This window comes from Empidonax traillii, unplaced genomic scaffold (assembly GCF_003031625.1).
Source record: "Empidonax traillii isolate 1590-97213 ecotype Southwest subspecies unplaced genomic scaffold, ASM303162v1 scaffold804:size347002, whole genome shotgun sequence".
NCBI classification, from domain to species: domain Eukaryota; kingdom Metazoa; phylum Chordata; class Aves; order Passeriformes; family Tyrannidae; genus Empidonax; species Empidonax traillii.
This window is the reverse complement of record NW_020955997.1, coordinates 108,114-117,984: the sequence shown is the minus strand read 5'-3', so window position 1 is coordinate 117,984 and position 9,871 is coordinate 108,114. Positions and strand designations below refer to the sequence as shown.

The window sequence follows — 9,871 nt, the reverse complement described above, 5'->3', positions numbered from 1 at the left end:
TTCCACAGCAACTCCCCGGCCACGGAGCAGCTGCCCTGGATGTGCCTTCACCTGCACCCCTGGAGGGACCTGCGTGTCCTGATCCTCTGGAACAGCCCCCCAGCCCAGGGATCCAGGGGAGCTCAGTCCTGGCCCTGCTCTCGCCCCCAGGCCTCGCTGCAGCCCCGGCAGGAGCTTCACAGACAGACCCACAGGAGAATTTTGTGCAGCAACACCAAGAACGTGGTGAGTTTCTCTGGGGGCCATGTGGCACGAGCTGTCCCATTAAAGCCACCTACACTGCCAGGAGGTGACAGACACCCAGCGCTCTGCTATGGCTGTGCCTGGGGCTGTCACCCCTCAGTGCTGGTTCCTCTGCCTGGGGCCCTCCCACTACCCCCCTTTTTGGAAAAGAACAGAGCACCTGCCAACTGTACCGGTTAGAAATGCTAGTTTAATAAAAAGGACACGGAACTGCACCAGGTGGGTTTGTCTCTCTTCCCATGGGCTGCTGGGGCACTCAGGGATGTGATGCCCTGGGCAAAGGGGGGCCTCTTTCCCCACTTCCAGTCTCTCAAGGCCAAACCAGTAAAGATGTGAAAGATTTCTACACTCTGGGAGGGAGTTGCTGGGGACAGCCCCAGCTTTGCAACCAAAGCAATTCCTTTAACCTAAAGTAGTGTTGGTAGCAAACTTGGACCTCGGGCTGGTGAAGGGCCCCAGGAGCCTGTAGAAGGCTGTAATCTGCAGTCCGTTCTTACATCCCTACGCTGCATCACCTTCCTGAAAACTGAGGTGGCCAAGGTTGCACTTCCTTGGGGAATCGGCCTTTATTACGTTGCACAGCTGCAAAGAGTGATTTTAGGATGGGCTAATAAAGGGACCAAGTTGTGTACTGTTAAAAAAGCCAAAGTTACCGTGTCTAGCTCTGACCTGCTGCCACAGGAATGACTTCACCTGCTCTCCAGCTGTGCTGCTGTTGTGCAGGCTCTGCAGAGGCTGGGGCAGGTGTGGGCACTGCAGGCTGTCCCGGGCTCCCTGCTGGGCACGGGCGCTCACGGCGGGTCAGTGCAGTTGCAACAGTGATTTACCAAGGGCTGAGCTGCTTGTCTGAGAGTTCTAGAAAGCTACAGGTAAGATTGGAAACCAAACCCCTCCACTCACTGGTGATCCGATCTGTTCTAAAATCATCCTTCTGTTCCTGGGGCCCGCAAGGAGCTCTTCAAACTATCGCTTATTAATGACCTCTTCTTTTAGTTTCTCTGCCAGCATCTTCCTCTTCTGCAGCAACCTCTGCTTCTCTTCTGACACTTCCTAAGCAAAGGCAGAACAACAGGCCCTGAGCAGCTGCCCTGGCAGGGGACACGGCCCAGAGGGGGAATGGGCTTTTTGCCCCTGCCCCACCGTTCAGCAGCATCAACGCCTGCCCTGGAGCCACCCGTGGGGTTTTGGCTGAGGTGTGGGGGTGCTTCACCTGTTTGGGTGTCTCCTCCTCTTTCTGGTCAGTGGCTGGGGGTGTTGCTGCCCTGGTTTTTGACTCTTTCTTCGTGGCCAGCAGCATGTCTCGTTTTTTCTTCAGATATTCCTCACGCTGCTTCAGCTCCTGTTGTTCGGTTTCTGATAAACTCTGGGGGGGAAAAGATTGAAAGCACATGTTGAAATTACATTTTGGTATCCATGTCCCGTGCAAGAAAAGCACTCACACTCTATTTGCCTCCCAAATTATCAGCTGAGAACAAATGCAAGTTGAGTCTTCAAGCCAGAGCTGTGTCTTAAGAAATTATGGTGGCACTGAGGCTGAACCCCACTCTGAACCCAGAGTCACGAGCTGAACTCTGCTAATTAACCTGGGAACCTCATCAAAAGTGTTTGCACGCTGGTTTTTAAAACAAATTACCCCGAAGCAACCTGATTCCAAGGACAGAAACAACACTGTGTGAAGTATCTATTCCACATGCAGGCCTGCTCTTGGCCCTGTAGTTCCAGGTTTGGGGGGTTTGTTCTGGTTTGGTTCAGACTTACAGGCCCTTTGAGAGCAGCTTTCTGTGCTGTGCTCTCGGAGCGTTTCCCAGCAGGCCTCTTCTTGGAGTCCTCTTTCCCCTTGGCACAGGAGGGCTGAGGTGAGTTTTCAGCTCCTTTTTGTACTGGGCAGACTGGCCTCAGGTCCTCCTTTGGAGATTTATGAGATCCCTCTGAGGAATTTGACAGAGAAATTAGAAAGAAGAGAAATGAGATAAAAATAACAGATCAGCGTTTCTTCCTCTGTCCAGATGTGTCTTCATGAAGTGGAAAACTTAAAAAAGGCACATTTCTCCCCTTTTCTCCTGAGGCCTCTCCAGTCACCAGACAGCGGAGCAGGGTGTGTTCCAGAACTTTCCTGAGACTCCTCTTGAGCAGAACTCCTCCCAGGGAAGGTCAGGTGCTGTTCTTTTCTTTTTATTTTTATCATTATTATTATTATTATTATTATTTTATTTAAGGCTGTTTTACTCACAGCCTGAAAATCTTGACACGAGTGGACTCTTGTATAATTTAAACCCCACCTCCTATTGCACACTCAGCATTGCACACGCACCCCCCACCCTAAAATTACCTGGGGCACATCTTGGAGTTTCTTCAGCACCCTCAGCTCCCTCAGTGGGTTCCTTTACTTTTACAGCTCCTCTGGAATTCCCTGGAGAACTGTGGGAGGCATCTGGTGCTTTGAGTTTAGCTTGTGCCTTCAATCAGAAAGCAAGGAAATAAACCCAATGCTGCAGCCCCTGGCTCTGCACTGCAGGCACCCACCTGCCCACCCTGAGGAAGCTCCCAGAACTCCCAGGTCATGATGGCCACGACTCCCCCCTCGGGCCAGCCCCCATTCCCACTGGGTTTCCCTTCCACGTGGGAAGGGCTGGGCTCTTGGAGGGCATTTCTGGGGGCTGGTGATGAGCTCTGGCAGTGCTGGGAGCACCTCACGACAACTGCCCTGGCCCTGAAGCGCTCCTGAAGGTAATTCCTGAGGGATTAGCGCCGCTGTCAGCCCCAGGCAGCTCGAGCTTTGAAGGCTCTTTGATCCTGACAATATTCCTAATTCCCATGTTCTCTGGGCCTGAAAGGATCTGCTCCCAGGATTCTGGGTGCTGGGAAGGTGGTTGCCATGGGATACGTGCGTGGATGGCACTCCGGGAGTGCTCCGGTCCCAGGCAGGACGGGAATGTGGCAGCAGTTCCTAAGCACAGCTCAGAGCACAGGTAAAGCACTCACCTCCTCTGTCCTCCTCCTCTCCTGCTCCAGGTCATATTCTTCCTTAGATTTTCTGTAACAGAGCACAAGGAAAGACTCAAAACTCCTTCAGGATAAGTGATTTTTAGGTATGTTTAGCACTGCTTCAATATCTGAGGGCTGTTTGGATACGGGTATTTGGTAGTATCCAAAATATTTCCATCACTTCCTTGAAAACACACTCTTCATGGAAATTAAGAATTAGGATAAACACACAAACCCCACTGTCCTCTTTCCCTGGGCAAAAATAACTGTGTAGGAATTCCCAGGGCTTATCCAGCCCTTATTTCACTGGCTGCTTTAAAGGCAGGAAGGGAAGTATTTCCAGACTGCAGAGGGGAAACAGCCCCTCCAGTACAACCTGGATTTGTTTATAAACCTGTCAACTGGGAATGGGGGTCTCTGAGGATGTCATTTGTTCAGCAGATTTTGGCAAGAACATTCCTGTCACCTGTAAGATGAAGGCAGTTTCCTGGAGAAGGCAGGTCCTACAGACCTTTATTTCTGATTTTAATAAATCACCCAAAGTAGGAGTGATTTGTTCCTCACCTGAGAACCTCCTTGAGTATTTTCATTTCTTCTTGCTCAATCTCACTGAACACATCAGAACCCTCTGTCAGACACTCAGGCAAGACACCTGGAAAAAAACAAGAGCAAAAATTATGTCTTACTGTAAAGGAAGTGATTTTTGTGCTCCAACTGGCAGAGAGAAGGAAAAAAAAAATCCAAAGAAAAAAAGCAAACACAAGAAAACCACATCCACAACCCCAAGCCATCTAATTCCTCCTCTCTGTAACTGTTCCCAAGAAGGTCCTGGGTGATCCTGGAGGAAAAGGTCCTGGATCCTGGCAGCAAAAGGGCAAAGGTTCCTGACCGTGGCAGTTTGGCCGTGCCAGGCTGAGCCAAGCTCTGTGCTGGCTGTTCTGTGGTGCTTCCTGCAGGCTGCAGCTCAGCCATGGCCAACTGATCCACCCCCAGATTCAGCTGCTGGGAGAAAGGGGACATCTTCAATTGCTCCCTGAAAAGCAGGAGACAAACCAGCATGGGGAAACTGCAGGAACAGGAGGAAGGAGCGGGGAGATGACAATCCTTCAGAAGCAGCAGAGTTGGGGTTGCATTATCTGCTTTTCCAGGTATGTATTAGCACGGTGAAGGCTTTGGCTCCTGGTTTCCCTGGGGATTTTTCAGTGTGAATTGCAGACAGTTCAGCAGAATTCCACCTGCCACTACTGGCATGTCTGAGGGACTGATCTGATTGTTTTAACACTCAAATGGGCACCAAAATTCCGTAACAAACAGCTCAGTCGAGCCTCACGGAGAAGTTTAGACAAGCAGAAGTGAAAAATGTGTTAATTTCTAACACAGGCAGCTGGCACTGGGAATGCAAGCCAAGGAGTGAGCATTGAAATCCCAGTCCCAGGAACATCAACTGCGAGTTTTCCAATAACCTGAGCTGGGGCAGAACCAGAATTCCACACTCCTTTGGAGTGGATTAAACAGGCCCCAGAAGAACTCTACAACCCTGAGGTGATCCCCCCTTTCACCCCTTCTTACCATTCCTTTCCTTAATGATCCGAAGGGCTTGCAATTGCATTTCAATGTTTTTCTGCACCATCATTTTTTTAAAAAGCCTAAAATCTTCTGCTGCCAACACCGTCTGCAGAATGGCCTGGGGGGGGGAAATACACCCAAATCAGACCCTGCAGGAATCGCAGCCAGCTCGGCCTGCCTGCAATTCCACTGGCACTTCCACTCTGAGGGGCAGGGGTTGAGGGTTTAATAGCTCATTCTCCTACCTGTTTACTGTTCCAGACATACAGTAGTAGTCAGGAAAAGAGTTTGGGGGGTTATGCCTTTAGATCAACATGTCTACAACAATACTATGACAAAGTTATCGTGGCAGTAAGACAAACTGGCTTTCCCAGGGTAAGGTTACGACAAGAAAACTTCTCCAAGCTTCATCTCCCCCCTGCTCTGCCAGTGCAAACACCAAGCTGAGAATGAAACTTCCCCCCCAGAGCTGAGGGTTGATGTGTTTGCTTCAGGAAGGCAAATACCTGCGAGGTGTGGGTCTTGGCAAGCGGGGATGAGAAAGCCTCCTGGAACTTCTCTTCGTTGATTCCAACCTCTTTGAGATAGTCCTCCAGCAGCTTCTCCACCTGTGGGGAAGGACCAGCCTGGCTTTGGGAGCTTTCTCCCTGAGAATCACAGGAATTCTTTTCACCACTGTACATTCTTTTCTGCTGGTGTGCTTTTTAAACTCCCAGGACAACTTGTAACTCGTTTTTCTGATGGAAGCTGGCTTGTATTTATTCACCTGATGCTTTTTAACATCAAGTATTCCCAGGCCCCGTTGCAAAAAGGGTATTTTGGAAATCTCCATGTATTGGTTTGGAGGTATTTAAGCTCCAAAAAAAAAAAAATCCTGTAGTTTCTTTCTGACAATTGAAATTTAACTCCAAAGATTTCATTCAAAAGGCTCCCTAGTGAACGAAATACAAGCTGTGTGTGTGTTCTCAGACTTCCTGCTCTTTGTCATTTTAACTTGGCAGAAAACAACATTACCAAGCTGATAAATACAGTCTGGAAGGCAGTGGATATATTAACTTTAATTAAAAATGGAGCACAGCAGAAGATGTGAGTGTGTCACAGTCTCTTTTCTACCTGTCTGGTGTTTAAGCACAAGTGACAAGTAGAGCTCAAAGGATTTCTAAATCACAGGCAACGTTAGAAAATTCTAAGTTACAAAGATAACCCAGTTAGAAGCTCAGCTAAGCACTAATCCAACATTTTAAATCGGTTTTCTGAGCAATTTACCCCAAACAGCGAGTGATGCTCACCAGGGCTTGGTACTCCTGATAAATTTCTGTGTAAGACAACTTGCTCTCTTCTTCATCGTCAAAAACTGGGTGGGGGGGGAGGAAGAAACATTTTCTGGTCAGTGTACACAAATCAGCTGATGCCTTAAACAGAGACATTAACCTTTACAAGGCAATATATTTCATGTAATGTGTTTAACCACATGAAGTTATTGTAGTCACGTGTTTTTTCCCCACACTCAGGCCAAACGTGTGCTTTTGGTAGTTTAATGGAATGAAGTTCCACGATTCAATATTGGGGAAATGTATCTTTTACATTCACTAAAAATGAAGATTTAATAGAGGAACTAGCACAGGAAGCTGTGTAGGGGGGTTCCAAGGTGGCAGATGACACATAAAGCAGGGAATTTCTCCCTCTCCATGTATTTACATGGAGGATGGAATAATTAATGGCTTAAACTGAATCTCTTTAGATGTCAGTCTTTGAGCCAAGGTGATGCAGGAAAACGAGCCCCTGCCTGCACAAAAGCAGACAAACCCAAAGAGGAAATGTGGTGAAGCTCTTTGTTAATGCTGTTCATACAAACCCCTATCCAGGACCCCTGAGTGGAACCATCAGGCTCACCATCTCTGCGCTGCAGGGGAGGTGGAAGGAGCTGAAAACTAAAGGGTTTGGGGGGGCTTCATTTACATCTTTGTCATGCCAGCAATGAGGAGAGGTAATGTAAAACCTGGCAATTAAAGCAGAGGCTTAGAAATAAGGCTGCCTCAATCCCCTTCAGGATTAGCCACTCCGGGTCGGACGAGTCACTTCCCAGGAGCATCCTTTGAAGTGGCTGGGAGAACACGGGAATTGTGCTTGAAGCGGTGGGTGAGTGTTTTACTCTTCAGGTGTCAGTGCCATCCCTGGTGGGGGTGATGGCCACAGAATCAGTGTGACCTCCACCCAGAGCGAGGGTGACTTTCCCGACACCTCTCACCTGCTGTGAGTGCCCTGAGCCTGGACAGGCTTTTGGATTGTTGCACAAGGCAACGTTTTTAATGAAGAAATTTTAAAAAATCCAAAAATCATATACTTTAAAACATCTAACAATAAACTGAAACGGTAGGAGAAGTTCTATAAATCTTGTTCCCACGGCAACCAACCACATTGCCAAGCCCAAGAGGGCGAAGGCACTTGAGAGCCCCCTGTTGCCTCGTGCATCTCCTCCCCTCCAGGGGTCCCTCCCAGCCCTTCGAAACCCCAACCTTCACCCTTGGCTCCTCTGTGCCCTCTGTGCTGCTGTCCCCTCCCGCCCTGGGAACCCCCAGGCAGGGTGACCCGGGGCTGTGCTCTGTCCTCAGCCTGAGGACACGCTGGGAGAGCTTCAGTGCCAAGTGCAGGGAGCTGCAGTCAGCATCTCCTCCTGCCTAAGTGGCATTAGGAGCGCTTGGAGCGGAGACCTTGGATTTCATTGACTCAGGGCTCCTGAATCACACAGTCATTGTTCCTGGGGGGTTTTGGCACACAGTCTTTGGCTCTCCATTTTCCTGGTAAAACTGAAAATCTTGGCTGGGACCCCTCAAACGGGATGGGCTCAAGTCAGGTTTGGCGTGAGTGAGGGGCTGCTGAGGTGGTTCTGTGCTGGGAGGGAGTCACAGGCCACAGGGGCTGTTCATGCCTTTTGTACCTTTACCTGCTGGTGCTCACAACTCTTACCAAGCTTATTTGGGCCCAAATGACGTTCCAATGAGCACCTGGGAACATCTGAGTAAAACTAGACAGCCTTCTTGCCCTAAGCACACCCCCATGGATCCCACTGCAGTTCCACAACAAGGGAAATTGTTCCAGCCAGAGAAAGCAAGCAGCCATGAACAGACAGAAAACCATGATGGCCATTTACAGGCTGAAGTGCAAGGACTTGCCCTAAGTAACTACAGTTCCAAAATTAGTTCCTTACACCCCAATTCACCAAGATTCACATTGTACTCTCGAGCAACCACAAATTCCTGTCAGTTGATGAAAAGGTTGCTAATTTGCTCGTGCAGCCCCAAGACTGGACGTTTTGGCAATGTGAAGAATCGTGCCCTGACAAAGTATGTGGGTGCAAGAGCAGCAGTGGGATCAGCACAGCAGGAGGCCCCAGCACAGTCCTGCCTCATGGTACATGGAAATTTACAGCAGGCCCACAATCTTCTTACTGCCAGCAAATTCCCCTCAACCTTCTAAAGAGAGATCATCGCTCCTGAGAGGGATAAATCAATTCCCTGGACACCTAAACCTACACCCTTTGCATGATACCACACTGCTTGGGCAGACTTCCCAGGAGAACACTTCCAGGCGGGATTTCCCTATCCCTTTCCCTCCCTCCTGTCCTGGTGGAGCAGGGCAAGTCGTACAGCCCCACGATGATCATGCCCCATGCAAAGCTCGGGAGGAGTGCAAATGATTGAGGGTAACTGAAAAGCAATTTTTGTCACTAATCACAAATGAAAGCCTCCTTTGCTTTCCAAAGGGTTTAGGCACTGCTTTCACACTTGCCCAAATGGTCTTTATTTTGGTCCCAAAAGGCTCCAGGTGTTCCTTGGCAGCAGAAATTGTTCTGTGAGCAGTGGAAGTAATTTAGCCAAATCTCTCCGTCAGGAAGTGTTTCCTCCTTCCCTCACTGCAGACACACCCGTGCAGGTCTCCCCAAGCTACAGGGGGATCCCAAGTCCCCCTCACTGCCTGCACTTCCACTTTTCCAGGATGCTCCCCAAGTTCTTCCTTGATTCCCTCTGTTCCTTCTTGAGGAAGAAAAGGAGTTTTAACTGGAGCTGATTCTGAGCCAAACTCACAGACAGGACCAACTACAGCCCAGGACTGGTAACCACTGATTCTTAGTGCCGACTATCATTTTTTGAGAGGTACCACCTTATGGGGTTTGCGTGAACTGCCAGCGTTCACACAATTACAGGAATTCAACTTTGGGCCTTCTCCTCCTCTGTCCCACCGGCCGGGCGGTGCTTTTGGCTGTCCTGCCCGGTGTCCCACGGGAAGCCCCCGGCTCCGGGAAAGCCTCGGCGGCCGAGCGGGGCGCAGCGCTGGCTCGGTGTCCGCCGTGAGCTCCCGCCGTAATCCCAGGACGAGCTAATGGGTGCAAATGCCGGCGCAGGGCTGGCTCGGGGCACAGCGCGGGCCCCGGGAGCGGCCGGCGGGGCCGCGGCCGTTCGCGCACAGCCCCGGGGAGCGGGGGGACACCGCGGCCAGGGGACACAGCCCGGCCGTGCCATCGGGGACCCGCCCGGCCCGCCCGCCCGGCCCGGCGCTCACCCTCGCAGTTGTGCTCCATGAACTCCAGGATGGGGATGGACCAGGCGGGCCCCCGCAGGAACCCGGCGATCGTGTCCACCACCCACTCCACGTCGTCCTCCTCCTCCGCCGCCATGGCCGGCGGCGCGGCCGCGATGGCAACCGGCGTCACGGGGCGGGACCGCCCGCGGCGGGGCCGCCCTCACGGCATTCCCGGGAATCCGCACCGCGCCGAGGAGGCCTGGCAGCGGGCCCTCGGCACCCCGGCCTTACCTGGCGAAGGTGGGCGCTGGGAACGCGCGGCAGGAGGAGGGCGGGGACCGGGCGGCAGAGGGGCTGGAGGCAACCGGGAGCACTTCCGCGGCATCATCCCGCTCCGTCATCCCGCGGCATCATCCCGCTCCATCATCCCGCGGCATCATCGCGCTCCATCATCCCGCGGCATCCCCGGCCGCCCGAGCGTGGGCCCCGCGCACCGCTGAAACAGGAGGAATCAGTAACTACAGCGCTCGGCACTCCCCCAAACCCGAGGTTACCC

General features: G+C 51.5%; 1 protein-coding gene across 1 annotated transcript; it reads right to left on the bottom strand.

The window, feature by feature from the left end:
- Positions 1-1,037: 1,037 nt before the first annotated feature.
- CFAP36 (cilia and flagella associated protein 36) lies at positions 1,038-9,499 on the bottom strand. The gene is made up of 10 exons (XM_027901676.1): positions 9,355-9,499; positions 6,084-6,148; positions 5,301-5,402; positions 4,798-4,912; positions 3,793-3,880; positions 3,226-3,277; positions 2,573-2,699; positions 2,002-2,171; positions 1,454-1,606; positions 1,038-1,293 (listed from the first exon to the last, which is right to left on the bottom strand). Exons 1-10 carry the CDS (start codon positions 9,467-9,469, stop codon positions 1,207-1,209), a joined length of 1,074 nt encoding a protein of 357 aa, XP_027757477.1. The 5' UTR covers positions 9,470-9,499; the 3' UTR covers positions 1,038-1,206.
- Positions 9,500-9,871: the final 372 nt, after the last annotated feature.

Coding starts and splice junctions, on each gene's coding strand:
- CFAP36 (XM_027901676.1), bottom strand. CDS start 9,469: ATGGCGGCGGAGGAGGAGGACGACGTGGAGTGGGTGGTGGACACGATC. Junction 6,149..9,354: donor CATGGAGCACAACTGCGAGG/GTGAGCGCCGGG, acceptor CCCCCCACCCAG/TTTTTGACGATGAAGAAGAG. Junction 1,294..1,453: donor AGGAGGAGACACCCAAACAG/GTGAAGCACCCC, acceptor GCCTTTGCTTAG/GAAGTGTCAGAAGAGAAGCA.